The 20,014-nt window shown below is 34.5% G+C and overlaps 2 protein-coding genes across 3 annotated transcripts in view; one reads left to right on the top strand and one right to left on the bottom strand.

Annotated features, from left to right (window-relative positions):
• Rpn2 (Regulatory particle non-ATPase 2) overlaps positions 1–20,014 on the top strand; it is a 110,466-nt gene that overhangs the window by 3,304 nt on the left and 87,148 nt on the right. For both annotated transcript variants that reach the window (XM_076391373.1, XM_076391374.1), the window contains 2 exons: positions 8,279–8,494; positions 11,294–11,358. In XM_076391373.1, coding sequence (XP_076247488.1) covers positions 8,279–8,494; positions 11,294–11,358 — 281 coding nt within the window. The remainder of the gene's footprint in view (positions 1–8,278; positions 8,495–11,293; positions 11,359–20,014) is intronic.
• Positions 908–3,988, bottom strand: LOC143186815 (pancreatic lipase-related protein 2). Its single transcript, XM_076390602.1, has 7 exons — positions 3,955–3,988; positions 3,714–3,879; positions 2,917–3,065; positions 2,584–2,838; positions 1,743–1,931; positions 1,193–1,319; positions 908–1,076 (listed from the first exon to the last, which is right to left on the bottom strand). The coding sequence occupies exons 1-7, from the start codon at positions 3,980–3,982 to the stop codon at positions 1,019–1,021; spliced, it is 972 nt and encodes a 323-aa protein (XP_076246717.1). The 5' UTR covers positions 3,983–3,988; the 3' UTR covers positions 908–1,018.

Raw genomic sequence — 20,014 nt, 5'->3', positions numbered from 1 at the left:
TGTATTGTCCTACTGACATCATCTGAGTTTTCCAAATGCATATATTTGTGTTACATTGTAAACTTTACAACTTACCGACCGAAGCTCGACTCGATCTCACTCACACTCGTTGTTTTCCTTTTCTTCTTCTTTCTTCTCAGTCCACTGAATTCTTAGAAGTCACCCATCTGGATAAGTATCCATATATGTATGATCCTGCACTGGTCAAAGTTATTTCACCCATTTTAAAACACTATGATAATTTTTTCTTTCACCATCACCATAGATTTAGAATAAATGGATGAAGGGTTAATTTAAATTTTAAGTAATTGGATATACGTGTAGGCAAGGAATGACTCGAATCTCCACTCACGCAACTTTTACTTAAAGTATTAGAAACAGATAACACTTGACTGTAAGAAGTCTGAACAGAGAATGCGCCAAAGTCTTCAGGTATTTTTCCCAATTGAAAGTCGTTTTTAGGTCGTATAGAAGTGGGGATGTTTTATTCCTACCTGGGTCAGGTCGGTCTACGACCCTTAGAGATACCTTTGCGCCAATGTTTACGTTTCAATATTAGGAACAAATTAAGTGTTTTAATCTTGTTTCTCATTTTTCGAATGTAGAAATACTATTATTTAATATCTATTAGTATCTTAAATTAAGTTGTCTGTAACGAAAGAAATGATAACACTGTAGTAAGGAAAAATTTATTTAAAAACTTTTAGAGTAGATGAGTTTCAAATATCTAATCTTATACCACTGAATATCACAATTTTAGGTTTAGAAACAATTCTTTTATAAATGTCATTAATCAGATTTAGGGGTCATTTGTTGCATAAAATTCTTTGACTTATTTTCAAAAATTCATTGATACATCACTGTTAGTGATAAAATAGAATTAATTGATTCATAAATCTTCGACGAGGAGCTTTATTTTAATATCCATTTTAACGTATCAAAAAGGGTAATTTGTTATAAATATTATACAAGTATACAAATATTTACAATATAGTAACTGTAATAATACTGATATATTTTAACCGAGCGCGTAAGGTGAGTGACTCGCAGTTTTTACATCGTAAGACCCTCTGGCACTGTAACAGAAATACAATATTCAAATATAAAAAATGAGTCATGACCAAATACAAACAGTAGTGTTAGTCATAGTTAAATATTAGTAGTGCATGTTAAATTTGAGACTATAGTTTACCTAGGATCAAGACTGGGACCACCCATGTATGCTCTTGGTTTTCCATTTTGAGAGGTACCAGGGAAGCCCCTTGGCTTTGTAATAGATTCGCTATAATATTCGTAGCTGCGTCCGTGAGCGCAAGAACCTATCCAAGAAAATGTACTTTAAATATCAACTACACTAATTGTGAATTAAAATTATACATTAACAGTTTTCAAAACTAGACACTTTTCTGAGAACTTCAAAATCAGCAAAACAGTTAAAGAATCTTTGCGTTTAAAGTAATTTCTACATTTCTACAAATGTGCTCAATTCCAGTTTAAAATCACCTATTGAAATTGCAATCTTTATTAGCTATCATTTGTATCAGCTAAAATTAGTACTAAAGATAAATATTATTAAACATAAATATTAGTACTAAAAGATAAATTTCATCACAGGGTTTTTCCTTGTATGTACCTCAACAGGTATTGCAATCAGTCTTATCGCTACTTTGCGAATAGAGATTCATGGTGCAATACCTTTAACTTCAATAATTGAAATTGTTGGAAAGGAGTCTTGTTCTTACCAAGCATGTCGCTGTTGCAACCTGGCTGACTCTTTCCTCCGTTGGCAAAGAAGTCAGAGGTACCAACTGCACTGTTCATTCCCAAGAGACCAGCGTTCGTGTGAATAACTTGAACGTTTCTTGCGTGAGAACGGTCCACTCTGCCATCGGGGCCATTGCTTTCGAACATTGGCTTGGCTGGATCGAGAGCTACAGTCAAAAGAATCTGTTTAGTTTGGCACCATTGTGTGATGCATAAAGCTTTGGTTCTTGGTTCAACTTTAAAAGCTGAGCTTTTAATGAAGATCAAACTTTCAAACCTTTCTTAAAATTCTTAAGAAAAGTTCTTAAGATTAATGTTAGGAAATTAGTAATTGTTTCCGTGATATATTTTATTGATTTTGAATTCGTTTGAACTTTCAATTCTGAGCTTGGACTTTGAAGAATGTTTAGTAGAGGTTCGAACCCAAGGGATTCCAGCGTTTAGAGCTTTAATTGCGGCTCCTAAAGTTATTTTAGCAACAGAGGTTATTTTAGTAGTAGAGACACGTTGTGGATCAATTTTTTCCATTCTCAAGTAGTTTTATTCAGGGGTCAAGTATTTTCGAGCTTTAAGGTCCTATCCAAGTAGTTAATTCACCTTCCTAATCAACGTGTCTGCTATGACGTCTTTCTTCATAGATTCATTTCACATCTAGCTTGAGCAACAGGTGGTTACTCAAGAATCTCCAGAAATGCTTTAAGATTTCAAAGTAGATACGTTTAATAGTTCTCTGGTTCCCCTTATTCCTTCCAATTAACTCTTCCATTCCTCTCCAAAGCTTTTCTATTCCATCTAAATGCCCACTTTGTTTCTACTTACCAATAACTTCAGAAACCTGTGCAGACTTAGACACAGTCCTCGCTGCCAGACTAATAACATGAGCACCAAGGGAGTGTCCTATAAACTTTGTATTCCCAGAATTCAGGTTAGCCTTAGTGCGCAGGAAGTTGACCAACGAGGCTACGCGTTCGGCCACAGCTGGCACACTCTTAGCAACCTGGGAGTATATTATGCTCTTAGCAATTGAACTCCAATCTACTACGATGACATTGCAGTCTTGCACCTTGAGGAATGCTACGAGAAGATTAGAATTATTTAGGATTGTTGTGAAAATTAATGTCAGAATTTAATGGCAGGGTTCATTTCTTTTACCATCGCGGATTAGGGTGCAGGATGACTTGTCACCAGCGCTTTTCCAGCCATGGGTGACGATAATTGTAGGTCTATTCGCCCTCCAGTTGCTTCTACTGACACTGGCGATGTCGTTCAGTGCTATTACTTGTCCATTCGAAGGGTTCGATCTGAAATGAGATTGACTTGAATCAAGACTTAAGGATAGTTCAACAAAATTTCAAAAATTGGAAGAACACTAAAACTTCTTCAATTTGGTTTTAAGTTGATTAATCGAGGTCCTGTTGTATGAGTTTAGGTCACTTAGTGTATTGTTATTTACTGTAGAAAGACAGAAATTAAATTTGTACACTAAATGTGGAGGCAGTATTTGATCAGCTGAGAATATTTTTGGCATGCCAGTAATTCCATCAATCATGTTTCAAGGATGAAAATGGTAGCTCTCAAAATATTTCTCTCACATTACTAAATTTAAAAAAATTGAAGCCTTAAAAGCCACACAAAATTTTCTCTTCAAATAACCACAGTAGATATTAATAAATAAAGAAACTATGCAATAGTGTATGCAAAGTCAATCCTTAAAGTGACAGTAATTGAGTACCCTACCCCTATTCAGTATAACACCAATAAGGGTTTCAACCCATTGACTGAGACTTGAACTTTAATTGACTACTAGTCTATTGAAACTAAGGTAATGTAAACCTAAATACAACCATCAAAGGGATGTTTCAAGCCTGACACTCCCATTAAGCCAATATTAATCGAGGACCCCTTTCGCAGAGATTCTACCCTAATTATGCAACCAAAATGTTTCAAACCGTGTGTAAAGCGTGAAAGTGATGGAATTGACGTCGGTGGCCAATGTATCAAGCTCCTCCAAAGTTAGCGGCGTAGAGTCGAGCTTAATCAGGTGGGGTACTCCATCTCCATCAGGGAAAATCGTGTAATTGGCCTGCATCAACGCAGCAAGCAGGCTAGGATAGACTGTAAATAAATTCCAACCTGTTACAACCTTGCTCGCTTCTCTGGCTCGATGGATTACTATTTTCATGTACTAACCCAGCGCCAGAGCTACTGGAGCAACCATGGTGGCCCTTCGTTGATGTACCACGCGTCAGGGAATTATCAGACTATTTCACTCGCGCGGTTTAGCTCCTTTTATAGGTTTAACGGAAACAACGATCCACTCGAGTAGCTTACGCTCCTTGATAAGTGGCTGATACTCGTCCAATCAGTCGATCACTGATTCATAGCCTCGAGTGTGGTCTTGATGAGCTCTTGTCGTAAGATCTGATTGCGAAATCTTCTCGTGTTTAGCTTTTCGGAAGCTGAACCTTGAGAACTGACTCTGTGTTTGAGGTTTGAGGAGGATCGTTCTTAGGGAATTGATGGTGGATCAGAATTAGTGAGAGAGTCAGAATTTTGCTTTTTATAAGGTAGTGAATTTTTGATGAGGAGATTATAGTGAGGAAGATGCTTTTGAATTCAATTTTGAAGTGACATAAGACACTTTTGTCTTGTCAGAGGCATGAGATTATAATGGTAAATATTATTCCAAGTTATTGAGAATATTGCAATGAGTTTATAAGGGAACTATGAATTCAAGATGTTGAGAACATTATAATAAGCTTATAACAAAAGAATATTATATTGTAGAATCAAAGTTGGTCAATAATAGAAATTGAAAATAATTAATACACAGGAAAGTTATTTTCTTTGTGTAAATTATTGTTAATTAAATTTACATTCACAGTCTGACCACTGAACACTATCTACTGTGAAGTAGAAGTGTTTCTCTGTATAATATACCCTTTTTTAAATTTTTCTAAGAAATTTTATTCCATATTTGTGAGATAAAAGCATTTATCTCCCTAGAGGGATAAAGACGCAAGAAAGATAATTAAGGAGCTAACCAAGAAGAAATTTGGACAAGTTTGATTAAGCTAGAATTTTTATTTAGAAATTTCAACGCGTTTTTCTTCTGTAGAATTAAGCGGAGGCAAACATGGCTAATCTGGCAGAGTTTGCGCAACATTGTAATCTTTCTGATGTTTTCGTTCGTTTCCAGTTAAAAATTCTAATGGAACGTGTACAGAATATTTGCATATCGATACATTTATAATAACGAAGATATCTGATGGAAATGCATTAATTATAAAAAATTGATGTCTTATTGAACACATTTAAAATGTGTATATAACGTGATATTAAATTATACAAAAAATTATATTTATGCGCCAAACAATTACTGATCAAAGACAATTCATATATATATATAGAAGCATAATTATAATTAGTGAGATCTCTTGTTGTTGTAAAATGTTGTAATTGAATCTCATATCATAATAGATCATATCAAGACAAATGATATTACGCTTCCACTTTTCAGTTATTTATAAGAAAACTTCTATAATCGTGTTATCTCATCTCGTGGTTTTAATTGAATAAGTGTAAAAATTAGATAATTGAAAGAGTTTTTCATGTTTGAACATTTTTATTACTTCATCGGTGTGATTGCATTGTGACGTATAATATTTCTTTTTATGTAGCTTCTTAACTGAGATATTGGCATATCTTACTTATTAATATCTATGACAATCCTTTGATGTCATATTAACATCATTTTAAGTGATTTTCATATTGTTAATCAGTAATTAATAGATAAACTTAGCCAATTAGATAGTTTTCGATAATTCAATCTCTTTAGATTTTGGGCACAGTTTTTGATTGGATAAATTTGGTACTTGAATATTTTAGGTACTTATGATATTTTAAATTCAAGTATTTGAATATTTAGTTTGAAAGAGATGTTTAATCTAGTTTGAATTTTGATCTTATTTGTTAAGGTTATTTAAAATTTACTTTGAATTTTTATTTCAAAATACATGTTAACTTATTTACTTTTTTAAAGATAGAATCATTATTAGATTCATTCATTATAGTGTCATAAGGTACCATTCTCATAACAGTTTATAAATCGATAACAGATTCCTGTTTTATATGCATGGCGATGCTTTATGGATATTTTATTATATACCCTCGTTACGTGTAACTAGTCATGAGCTTACATATAACGAGGAAACAAGTAGTAAAAGTAATCGATAAACGAAGCATTATTTCATACTTCTGAAAAGAAGTAATCTCTTAAATTCCATTATACAAATAAAGTCAACAGCCTATAGAAACACCGATTACAGTAACAAGATCAAATTTAATAGCTTCTGCTGGTTCCAGAGCAAGATCTGCCCTTCAAAACAACATGGTACATTTAATCATTATAGATCCGCTACTCGATAAGTAACGAGATAATAGAAAAGAAGAAAAATTGTCATTTATAACCAGTACCTATCTACGTTGATGATTTCTGTTTCATTGATGATAAGAGTGAAGGAAGAAGATAGAAAGCTTTACGAAGTAAGCTTCGTTGCTACTAACCGCGAGCTTATAACAGATAAATACTGTATAGGCTTATCGCTATTTTTATTTTGAATTTTGTTTATTTATTGGCTCAGTTTTTCTTATTTTTCGTTTCTTAAAAATAATAAATGTCCTAGTAGTTAACTGTCTCCTCATATTTAAATACTAACGTTAATTTTATTCAATTTTAGGCTACAGTTCTACTGTACCAGGCACAACTAATTAAAAATAAAAACTAGTGTCATAGTATCTCCAATTTCTGAGACCTCATAATTAAAACAGGTTCCTCAAATACTGGGACATTTGATATCTTGAGTGTTTAGGTGTTGGGACATTTACTTTAAATAAATAAATAAATGAAGTTCCTTCTGCTACGCGTAGTAGACGCTGATACTTTTCTGACTATTATTCCAGTGTAAAATAAGAAAACCAAAGGAAATGCTATCAGCAGAAGCTCGATTTCTCACCATAATGCCCATTCTCCGCGAAGTCCGCGTGCACCAGCTCCCATGCATAATCTTCGCCCATTTATCCGCGGAATACTCGCCTCGAAAGAATTCTTCGGGGCTTCCCGTATTTCCTCGCGAGGCGATTGCCCTTCAGAGACAACGAAATCCACTTACTGTCGTTGGAGGAATAGGTACAGGACAAACTGCCTCGCTTTGTCAGGGCTGCTCTACGAATCCAGACCTCGGCTAGAATTTTCGTTCCCAGTTAACAAGCTCGTTGCTGTGAGTGCCATTCCTGGGATGTAGTTCTATCGCCAGTGAATATCGTTGACAGAACTGTGGCCCTAGAAATAACATGCTTTCAAGTGGCAACTATGATATTTTGAATAGTTTTAATAATTTTGAATAGGTATTTTGATTAGTTAATTATTCTGTAATAGTTTTTAAAAAGCTGATATTTGAGAAATTAGACTTTCGCAAAGTAGGTGGAAAAAGAAGCTAATTTTCACAAGGATTGGAAGCTTTTTCCAGACAGTGTTGAGTTAGGTTCTTCTACTTTTCAATATTTTTTTACTTCTTTTAGTTTGAGGGATAATCATCCTCATAGAGATTAAGAATCTTTTTGCTTCCTCTGTTTTAAAGAGCTATAAGAACTGATTTTATGATCGACATGCAGATTAGTTTTTTTAGACACTCTGACAGGATTGTTATAACTTTGCTTATTTTAATAAAAAATGTTCACACATTTTTTAACTTCTTAACGATGGAATTTTGTTTTGAAAATGTATCTGCTTGCATAAATAAAATCAAGCGATGACGAGTATATTCGTCAAATGCAGAATAAATACACTTACTGTGAATTTGAATGAATTATAATAAAATGGCAAGGCCTACAAACGGTATTTTATTTCTTCATGTGACGAGTATACTCGTTAAACATCGTTCAAGGGTTAAGCATCGATAAACCAAATCACAAAATTTTAGATTGATATATTTGTCAGTTTTATTTAAAAAAATTCCCAAATATCGCCTCGTTTCTCTAACTAGGAGGACGATCCTGTAAAAGACCCCTAATAATAAGAGCAGTCTCTCCACAAAGAGTCTGTTTTGCCTCAGAATAAACTGAATCGAAGAGAAACTATGAAGCAAATCCATGAAACCTTGCAATCCACCGCGAGGAAATTATCTTACGAGGTGGATTGATTCCACAAAGGCAGATCCACTTCCTCCTCCGTTATTTTTCCATCAAACTAGCTGTTCATAAGGACCGCGGAATAAAGAAGTGGATCTTGCCTTTGGGAACGTAACCGTGTCCCGTTCAGAGGGACGCGTACCTTTAATGAAGTATCTCTTATTTCCTGGAGCAGTGAAATTCGTTTTCAAGCATTATATCAAGGCCTTTGTCTCGAGTACTTCGTTTAATAAAATTTGTACGTAAGAAGAGGGAAGCAGAGCTCCTTTTGTCTGTATAAAGTTTCACGTTTCTAGCTTCGTTTTTTTTCTTCCTTCTTTTCCAGTATGCCCAGGAAACGCAGCACGAGAAGATCCTACGAGGATTGGCTGTTGGCATCGCGTTCACCATGTACGGCCGCCTCGAGGAGGCTGACCCCTTGGTGACCTCGCTGTGCGCTGATAAGGACCCGATACTTCGCAGGAGCGGCATGTACACGCTGGCTATGGCCTACTGTGGTACTGGAAACAACCAGGCTATTAGGAAGCTTCTGCATGTTGCTGTAAGTTGTTAGAGGACGTTTTGGATTCTTTTGGATGGCTTTGGTGAACCCTGGAGGTGTAGGTTGAAGAGTTCATAATAAAAATAGCCTTCGTCTAATTTTATAATCTTTTTGAGTCCAGAGTACTCTGGAATTCTTGTAGTCAGAAGAGTTTGCAACATAATGGAGTTTGTATATAAAAAGTATATGCTACTATACTGAATATTTTGCTAAAAAGAATATTAATTAGTGGAACAAAAATGAAAGATGTTACAGTATTTCTTTTTTCTGATGGGAGGAGATAAAACTTGACGAGACAAAATTGACGTTTTTGTTATAAGCTCTTCAATTTTTATATGAGATTGTTAATCCTTGAGTGGTGTCGTGAAATTGAATTTTTAATATTTGGTTTAAGAAATGATAAAAAATAACTCACAGAAATTAATACATTAAAGTTTGAAATTTCTGGATATTATTAACGCTTCAATATTATTAACGCTTCAAAGCCTCTGAAGTGAATTCAGATTACTTCAAATTCTGTGTCTGGTCTGGTTGCTATTGACACGATTCACGCCATTTTATAAGCTTCTTCTAATTGTCGTTAAGTTATCATTAAAAATTAGTTTCTTACAAACTGAACACCTCAAAACAAATTTTACAATTTTTTCCTTGTATCAGTGACAGAAGTCTTAATGGCAACTAGTGTTAATAGAAATGATACCTAATTCGTTTCTTTTTTCATTTGCTCAATTTTCATATCCCTGAAGTGTCTCAAATTACACGTAACTGAAAATTTCATTTTTGGTGGATGGGTTAGTTAATAATTTATTTGAACAGTGAATGTACTTTAGCGAACAAATTAATTTCGTGGCATCATTAGTAGTTATTATCTTCAATATAAACCGATGTTGTAAACCATGCTATGTTATCAGAGATTCACGTGAGATTAAATCGTCAGGCAATTGACAACACGGAGATAATTAAAATTACGTATCGAGAGTTCAATTAATTACCAATACAGACGTAGAAAGATTTATTTTTGAAGATGTAAAAATGTATATAATCTTCAAGTCTCAGTACCTTATAATTTCTCGTTTGGAAATAGTAATTTCTGGTCTGAAACACAAGGTTTACTTTTACGTATTTAACACTGAAATTGTTACTTGAAGTAGCTTTTAATAAAATGGGGATATTATCTTTATTTATAAAAAATCATGGTCTCTATATTGTTAAGATTACAATCTCTATATCTTAGGATATGTGTTATCTCTGTTTTCATTCTTCTATTGGCTTTCTTTTAGTTTCACAATAGAAAATTGCACAATAGCGAAATTTAAGCTTATTTAAGAGTGATAGAATTATTTCACAATTTTCAATCTTTTGTTATGAGTATGGATAAATTGTCGTTATTTAGTGAATGTGTTTAATTAACAAATGTCTTATTTGGCCAGGTCAGGAGCAGAGATGCTAGTAGAATGAGCCAGTAGAATAAGTCTAGTCAGATATATTTCACTTCAAACGTTCTTTCAGCAATCAATATCTCAGACAAATGAAACACAATTTCACCATTCTTCATTTTCGTCTTATTTTAACATACTGAATCACTCCTTAAAATTTCTGACATTTCTTGTCAAATCCTCTATATAAAATTCCAAAATTAAAATACATGTTATAATATAAGGTAACCAAAAAGGTTTTCTCGGTTTTGAAGTTAGAACAGGACCACTTGTGTCTTTAAATTAAAATTAAAATTAAAATTTTACTTGACCATGTATCCATTTTCCTTGCAAAAAGATAATTTATAAATTTGGTGCTGTGTGAATGTTTTCTGAAATATTTTTATTGAGATTACGTATTCGACAAACAAAGTCTGTTTTACAAGACCTTCAAATTTCTTGTCTGCATCTGTAGTACCTAAATATATATTAAATTGAAATGCAAATATTAGAGACTATATTAAACACACGCATACTCACAATACAAAAACACAGTCTTGCTTAAGAAAGCTGTTTAAATTAATCAAACTCCTCAAACATATTATTAATTAGCTGCTGGATATTCATGCATACACAAGTTTCAAACTTATCTTTTCCACATGTGATATAAAATTCTCACGGGCTAATAAATTTCTGCACCCAGTCACCTTCACTAAAATACTTCCCCTTACTTGTTAATTACATGTCACTGCAATTACAATATGTTTTCCTATACACATTCAAGTATTAAGTCAGTAAAAAAGCGATCAATTTTAGTGTTACAAGTGGCCATATTAGGAATATAGAAAAATGGACCTTATTCAATACCTTTACCTTAAGACCTGCTACAGACGAGTATTTGTTTGTCACAGCTTGTAGCAACAAGGGCAATTCCCAATTTCTAATTATGAAGAACAAGGAAATTCACGCAAAGTAGGGAAACAAGATCTGCATTCTCTTGAAAATACGCAAATTTGCCGCTAAGTTGTCGCATTCGTACATCTTTCCTTCTTCATAATTAAAAATTGGGAATTGTCCTCCCTGTTACACACAGTGGCAAAAAGCTCGTCTGCAGCAGACCTAAAAATCGACCAATTTCAGTGATTAGTTCACGAGATACTATTCATAATTAAAAATTGGGAATTGTCCTCCCTGTTACACACAGTGGCAAAAAAACTGGTCTGCAGCAGACCTAAAAATCTACCAATTTCAGTGATTAGTTCACGAGATCCTACAAGTGGCCATATTAGGAACATAGAAGCATTATTTGATGCTTTTATCCTAAATAGCTTTTAGTCACAAACAGCTAAGTTATCAGTCGCTTTAATAAAGTATCTTTCCCCAGGTATCCGATGTCAACGACGACGTTCGCCGCGCCGCAGTCACCAGTTTAGGATTCCTGCTGTTTAGGTGAGTACCTGCGTAGAATATTCAAGCACGATAACGTCGATATGACCACTAGGAATGCGAATTCTTCGATGTCCCGCCACGTACGTCGGTGTCCCGTCTGGAAATTCCGTGCTCCCCTGGATAACCTAGATTCACGCCTTTAATAATGTCAACGAAAGTTATTTTCGCTGGGTACCACCTCCTGCGAGCCTGCTGCAAATATTTCGAAGCGAAAGAACTCGGCGAACTTTTCATATTTATATGTTAATTTTCGCGAAGCCATCGGATCCCTCGTTCCCTGTTAATAATTTATCGCGCGGGGCGAAACGGAATCCTCGCGTTTAATACAGTTTCCGTTTCTTTGTGATCGCCAGGCGAAATAAGGCAGGATTATTCCTGCGAAAGTTTCCCTCGTCCTGGATCCGCCGAGCTGATGGTTTCCGTTCTCCGTTTCGAATTGAAAGCGGCTGAGCGGGATTCCTGGAGCGCGAAGTTTCGATTTCGGCGGGGCAAGGGTATCTGGTCGCGGGGATCAGACTTGCTGACGCGTTTCTTACTTGTTCGGGATCCTGAGTGCTACCTGTTCCCTCTGGGAACTGAGTTTTCACGTTCTTTTTAGCAGTCTGGGGGATTCTGGCCTAGGGGCATTGTTGGGTAGAGTGTTTAGCTTAGGGGAGATTGGGTAGGTTGCTATCTGGCCTGTGTCTTGTGGTATTTGGGTATTTGAGAGAGGAGAAACTTGGTTAATTGGTGTTTGAGTGTTTTTGTTGCGTTGTGGGTCCTGCAGCCATTTTTGAGGACGTGTTTTATCTTGGGATTCAGAAATCAGAGATTACTAGAGGACTACATCTAGTTAGATGTGAAGTGGCTAAATTTTAGATTTGATAGATGAACTTTAATTACCTAGATCCTGGTTATCTATGTTGTCTTCTTTGTTAAGAATTTTAAAACTATTCTTAGAGCATTGTGTTATTTTGGGTTTCAGAAACTAATCAACTAGTAACAACTCAAGCATTTCAGTCTTTTATCTGTCTTAAAAGGTTTCAATCATGAAGACAAAAAATTCGTAACTATTGTCTCTTTTCGATAGATAACTTATCAGCGAGAATCATTGTTTGTTTTTAGGTGTGTTGACCTTGTCACTCCACGGAAATTGTATTTATTATGATTGAATGAAAAGACATACTTCACTGGTTTTTAAACTGTCACTGATTGACTTAAGAAGAAGTACTTTTCTGTATGCAAATTCTTAAAATTTACTCTTTCAGTTTGATACAGTAATAATTGGCAATAGTGAATTGACTTCTAGGTGCATTCGAAAGTACAGATATTGCAGAAAACTAGTCGATAGACAGTTTTGGTATAATATATACTATTACTAAATCGAGTAGTAGTATAATTAAGTACCAATAATATTATGACTATTATTATTATCATTATTATTATTATTATTAGTAGTAGTAGTAGGTACTGTTACTCTTCTAATCAAATTTTCCCGAGCACTCTAAAGAAACCAAGAAACTAATTAAGAATAAAATCCTACAAATTAAAATTCTTTCTTCCCAGTAGTTAAAAAAATCTAAAAAAAGATATCGTTCGAATCTTCAGCACTCTAAATTCTCAAAATAATCATGCATTAAAAGCTCTTATCAGCTCGTTCAGTGTTACCAAAATCTGTTAACGAAGCCTGGCATCAGAGCAGCCCGCGTTATCTGGAATAACGCGGAGTCTGCTGATGTCAATTTATATCATAAACTGAATCACTTGAACGAACATAAGCGACGTGTGTCAAACTTTCTGACAAACAGGCAGATGATTAAATGTCAGGCGTTCGGAGTCGCAGGTTAATCGAATGTAAATGCGTGTCTAATTAGTCATGTCGTACGACGATGCAACGCGGATGTAAGCCCCTTATGCATGCAATCTCTTTGTTCAACGATCTTCGATCGAGGCTGTCTACACCAGGGGCTCCGAGCGTTGCCTCACGTTTCCGCTTTGACAGCGGCATCAGGCTTCAATTGAAACGCAGTTTCTGTCGGGGTTACAATGGGGGATTGCGAAGTAGGAAAACAGGCGTCTTTTGCGCTGAAATAATATGGAAGCTTAGTTTTGTCCCTGCTTCGCTTTGATCGAACGCAAATCTCGCAAGGCGCACACTGCACACGGCGAATGCTGCGTTCAGCGAAAATAATTGGCAGCGACTTCTGCTAAAGAGTTTTTTAAATTATTTACTATTCTTACGTTTTCGTTATGGAGACTTGTGAATATTTTTGTTGTTTTGTGATTTGGAGACAAATCTTAGAAAAATTGTTTTAAACATTTTTGAAGCATAATAATGTCGAATTTAAACTTTGAATAGAAGATGAAATAAATTTTATTATTAGATTTTAATAGACGGTTAAAAATAAGTTAAGAATATTGAATTTTTTATTATTTTTTCAGACAGAAGTTTTTCTATATTATTTTCTATTTTCTATTCTATTTTCAGTAAAAAATCCTGATTCCCAAAATTGAAAATCGAAACAAGCTCACTGTAATTATTTCATATCTATTTTTGTTAAAAATTGAAATTTTTACTTCGACATTTTCGGTTGCCATTTCGATTGAACTTTGTAAGGGATTTTAATTCCATTTCTTGAAATTCCAGGATTTAGCATCGTTTCGTTTAATAATAATTGTTTTCGCAGTATCGTTCTACTTTTGCAAATATTTAAACACGAAAATTGCAATTCGCTGTTTCTACGACCCACGCAAGTTCGCAGTTTCATCATTATTTTAATCGAAGTGGTCTTAATTCCAATTTCGCTTTCGACCATTGAAATATGTTGCACGCTCATTTTGTTTCGCATTATGCGCGAATTGAAACGATATTCTGAACTATTAATTAAATGCAAATTCAGTGCAAATATCATAACAGGTTGTAAAGTTTCTTATTTGGTCGCTATCGCCTTTTAATTAATGGTAAGCGTCACTAATGTGTTCTGCTGAAATTTTGAGTAATTGTTAGGTAGCTATTATTGCAACTGTTCATTTTTGAGGTGGGAGGAGAGTTCTGTGGAATACAAAATATCTTTTTTCTAGATGATAAACTTGAATTAGAGTATATTAACAATTTAGGATTATTATTTCTAGAAGATATTCAAAAGAAAATTGAAATTATTTCTGACAAAATTATCGTGAAATTTCTTGTATTAATTTTATAATTCTATTCCTTTCTTATTTGGGTAAGCGAAGTGAGGTTTTACAGATCTAGAAATTATTTTTTTTAGAAGAAGACTCTAAAAAGGGAATATTGATCACAAGTTTGCAAATTAGATTTTCTTTTGTTTTTAGAAATTTCAATGGGGCTCTGTGGTCGCAACTCATTCATTTAGAATTAAATGTCTAGAATTTCTGAAAATGAAATTTCAATTACTCCAAAGTGATAACAATAGTCCCAGTTGTAGGTGTATACCCATTCTGTATTTTTTGTGTTTGCACAGTATTTTCAAAATTAAAATGAAAAAATAATGGTTAAGACAATAGGACTTTTATAAATTATTTGTAGTCTTGAAAGATATAAAATATTTCTGAATTGATTTCGTTACCTGCGTTCTACATCAGAATCTCAGTTAATACTTTCTGATAAACAGATATTTCATTTGAAGCTAGTGATGATACATCAGAGTGAATCATGTTTATCTTGTAAAGCCGCTTCATTGAGAAATGTTATCTCTTTCATAAATTTCATTTAAATTGCAATGTTTGGTGATACAATTTAATGCGCTAAAATTAGAAATAAGTATCCCAGATACCAAAATGATCGACTTTTCAAAACAAAAAGTAAAAGAAAGATATCTTAAAATTATGTTTGAATTGAAAGAAAAATATAATATAATACAGTGACTTTGAAATTTAAGAAATGATCACTTTTGCTTGTGTAAGATTTTAAAATTCGCCAAAATTGCTATAAAAGTATATTAAATGTTACTTGGCACCCACATACAATTCTATTACTTCAGACAGTAAATGTAATCACACAGGTAAATTATTCCATCTTCAAATAATTAACCATGCAATAAGTCACAATTTCTACAGAATTGAAGTTGATCAGTTTGAACACCTCAAAAAATTGAGCTCTGAAAAAATTAACATAGCTACGTCCCAGTAACAGTTGCATTTGCCTCTATCTTTTACTATCGCCAAATTGCCAGTACAAAAAGAGTGCATTTTGCACACTCCCTGTGACCAGAATTCTGTGACAACTTGCCAATAGGACTAGACCAACCACTACCATTATGTCTGTTGACAGATATTCCAGGGTTCAAAATGGACTCTAAGTCTCTGAGTCCACTGGACAATTCCTGCCTATTCTTTCTACTTGCTTCAAGTCGCCAAATTTCCCCAATATCTCACCACAGAAAAATTCGACAAGCTTGTTCCCACCGATTCCCAAGAACAGGGGCCTCCTTCCACGATTTCCTTCATCATTCCCACTCTCCATCGATCCCCATGCGAAACTTTTTTAATACGCCGACTTATCGCGCAAGCATGATCGACGATCTTTCGTCGAAGGCACCAGCGATCCCTTCGTTCCCAGGGATCGATAGCTTTCGTCTCTCAGAATTTGACGGATTGAAAGTTCCTTTCATTTCGCTGTTAGTTCATCCAATACCCTCCCCATCCACTGCTCGATTTCACGGTGCAGTTTTCGTGGTCGAAAGCGCCGCGCCTTCGTTAATCCGCGCCGACGTTTCCTGTTAGAACAGAGGACGTCGAGGAATCGATCTGAGTTCTTAGAAGGAGTTTTGGTCGACGATTTCTGAGACCTGCGAGGACTCGCGAGATATGATTTTTTTAAAATTTCTTTGGTTCTTTTTGCATTGCAGGACTCGCGAGATATGATTTTTTTTGGATTTGTTTGGTTCTTTTTGCATTGCAGGACTCGCGAGATATGATTTTTTTTGGATTTCTTTGGTTCTTTTTGCATTGCACGTGGAGATTGAGCCAGCTTGCTGCTTCTAGTTTCGATCGATCGATATTTGGGACGCTCGTTTCTGGGGGGAATCTTTTGTGGAATCTTTGGAGACTCGATAAGCTTGATCTGTTGAATCAGATCTAATTTGGGGCTTGTGTGAAGGTGATGTGGCATGTTGTGATGAGATTAGGTATTATTTGGTTTTCTTTTTTTATAGTGTGAGCTGTGGTTTAAAGCTTGTTGATTTTATTCATTAAGAATATTGTGCAGTTGATAGTGGTGTTATATATATTCTTCATTTGTTTTGGGAGGGTATACAAATGTGGTTAACGATATTAAGATTTTTAAAATTGTAATCTGTGATCTATTGTTATTTTTGTGAAAAATTGTCGAATAGTCATCTACAATATTATTGTTATTTTTGTGAAAAATAATCAAATAGTTATCTACAATATTATTGTTATTTTTGTGAAAAATAGTCGAATAGTCACCTACAATATTATTGTTATTTTTGTGAAAAATAGTCGAATAATTATCTACTATAATTTTTGTAGAAAATAGTCAAAAAATGGTGTGTATAGTCTATTGTTATTTATATGAAGAATAGTCAGAATATCTAAATTTGAAAAATTTGAAAAATAGCAAGTGTTAAAATATTAGAATTTTCAAACGATAAAATATCCAGATTTTCCAAAACCTTTCTGCTTGGAAGTACTATAATGAACTATGACACTGTCTGACTCTATGTCGCGCAGTGTTTCCAAATTTCAGGTAGTGTCAACGTAATCTTGATAATATGCCAACTGTGTTACGATTTGAGTGACTAGCGTAGATCGTACGTGTTACGTTCTGTATGATAGCTCAGAGACATATCATCCCGATACATGCTCATAACTTATAATTAGAATTTAGTTAGTAGCTTAGATAACACGAAAAACTTATATCTGTCGATAGGATCCATTAATGAATTAGTAACTTGTATCTGTCTTATCAAAGATAAGGGCCATGTAAAATGAAAAGATACAGTTCATCAAAAAATACAGATCACAATTTGATCACCTTGAAATTATATTTATCGATACTTATTTAAAGCTACACTTAAAATGAAACCTTCTTATCATAAAATGTATTTCTATTTTTTAAATAATATATACGAAGATTTTCTATATTCAATAATTTAACCTTACTTTATTAACTTTATTAATAATCCAATATCTAAAATGATTTTAAGCTTTCTAAAGTGTATATGTACACACTATTTCCAAGTTTTGTCTTCTATACAAAAATAGAAGAATATCCTGGCATTTTTACTCTTATTCAATAGAATACATTTTTTCTACAAAATATTCTTAGTCACTACGAGTGGCTACTATTCGTCTAAAGAAATTTTAATTTTCTTTCCTTCACTGCATTTTCTATTCAAATTTTTCAACTCTCTCGCATCATTTCACGCGTGATTCCTCCACTCCCCTATGAACCCATAACACAAGCCTGACGCCGCCACAAATCGTTCTCCACAAACCTCAACACGCGTTAAAGTCACTCCAGTGATCGAGTGTCAGCCATGTCTTACTCCTCGCAGATCAAGTAGAAGTTACGGTAAATATTCGATTATTCGCGATCACGGAACGCCTCGAGCTGGAAAAATGCTCGTGGCAGCGTGAAATTTCAAATCCCTGGAAGGTAGACTGTCTCGCCAAGTCGTTTGAGTCTGCCAGACAGCTGAGTGTGCCTCGATGGAAATTGTCGAAACAAGAGAAGGACGAGCTCGTTCGAGGCTGCCTCCACCTACGATTTTCGAGATTGTTCTCGGGGCGAGGTGACTGCTAACGATCACCCTCCTCGATTCGTTCTGCCAAGGCCTCGGCTATTTATCCTGGACGACAATCCACTTCCAAGTGCCGCGAAATCGATGGAGTATTTTCAATTAAGAATTTCCAACCGTATCGAACAGCGATAGCTAGCTGAGATTCGTTTGACCTGACAGGAAGAGGAATTCGAATACACTTCCTTTCGGGCACAATGCTTTCATTCGAGAGGATGCTGCTGCTGTGAGTGATCTGATATCTTGATCAGGGAGATGGGATTACTGGGAATAATAATGAGGAGGGTAGGCATGATGCTGATGAGAGGGGAGAAGTGAAGAAATAGTGTTGTGGAGGAGGAGCTTGGCTTGATGCCTTTTGATATGGAGAATTTTGTGTAGTTATGATTTTTGGGTATGGATTTGTAACAGGTTTTTATAATATTTGAGAACATTAGTTGGTGAATCTAGAGGCCAGATTTCTGAAATATGTTTTTTAATTTTGGATTCTCAAGCATTTAATTCTTCTAGTATTCAATTTTTCTAGTCTTCAATACTTCTAGTTTTTAGTTCTTCTTTAGAGTTTAGTTCTTCTTTAGATTTAATTCTTCTTTCTTTAGTTCTCTATCCTTAAATTTTTCAATTCATCAACTGTTTTAGTTTTCATTCTTCTAATCATCAATTTTTCTGATTTTCAATTCTTCAATTCTTTTAGTCTCCAATTCTTTTAATCCTCAATTCTGCAATTGTTGTTGTTTTCAATTCTTCTAATCCTCAGTTTTTCTAGCCCTCAATTCTTCTAGGCTTTAGTTCTTCTAATTTTCAATTCTTCACTTCTTGTATTCTTCGAATCTTCAGATTATGAAATATTATATCAATGTTTAATTTCTTGATTTTCAATTTTCATAATTCTTAATTATTTAGAGCACAAATCATAATTTTCCCAAATATTTTAATCCTGAATATTCAAGCTTACAAATTTTCAAATGTTCAAAATCTTCTTATATATTTGTGTATCTCTGCGCTTAAATTGTAACTAATTTCTTGGATGATAAAAGTTGTCATTTAATTTCTCAGTTACAGCCAACTTTGCCTGAACATAAGTGCAGAAAAATACACTATTTCCTCGTTATCAGATCATTGCTATATTTCTAGCGAATTTAGCGTGGCAGTCACCATGTTAACCTATCTTTTAAACAAGAAAGATAGCAGATGTACAGCAGGAGTCACGAATAGTTAACGTAAATTGACGTTGTCGTAACATGTAAGGGTGACAGAATAAAAAGGCACGCAAGATTTATGCCCCGCTTTCAGGTTCGAAAGACAAACAGGTTTTAGACGAATTTAGGCCACGCAGGATCCAGTAAGCTCGATTTTAATCAACGCTGGTAATCGGGGGATAAATGTAAATTAATTTCTCCGAGGACGAGACGGGGATTTCCATCCACTAAATGGGATCCGCGAATCGTGACTAGATTACACGACGAGCCCCTTTAGTCGTCAAAGTGTGTCGATTGATTCGGATTATGGATACGATTATTTATGTACATTACGTGATTCCATTCTGAGGTGATTGAAAAATATTGTTTTAGTAGAACGTATGTGCAATAAACTATTTTTCTTTTCTTCGTCTGTATTTTCAATGGTACGTGGGACTGAGAGTTTAAAAATATTTTTTGATATTTTACGCAACTATATTTCGCCTTTTATTTTTTTCCTATTTTGAAGCAGAAACTCGTGGCATTTATTTATTTATATTTTAATAAATTCTGCACTGGAACCACGCAGGTGTAAATTTATTTTTGCTTCTTCCAATTTTAAAGTGAAAGTATGTTACACTAAACGATTTATTTATTTCTGATTTTTTTATTCAAATTTTCTAGGTGTAACTTTCTTTTTTTTACCAATTTCGAAAC

This window comes from Calliopsis andreniformis, unplaced genomic scaffold, assembly GCF_051401765.1.
Source record: "Calliopsis andreniformis isolate RMS-2024a unplaced genomic scaffold, iyCalAndr_principal scaffold0022, whole genome shotgun sequence".
In the NCBI taxonomy this organism is placed as follows: domain Eukaryota; kingdom Metazoa; phylum Arthropoda; class Insecta; order Hymenoptera; family Andrenidae; genus Calliopsis; species Calliopsis andreniformis.
Note: the sequence above shows the minus strand (reverse complement) of the source record. Positions and strands in the feature narration are given on the sequence as shown.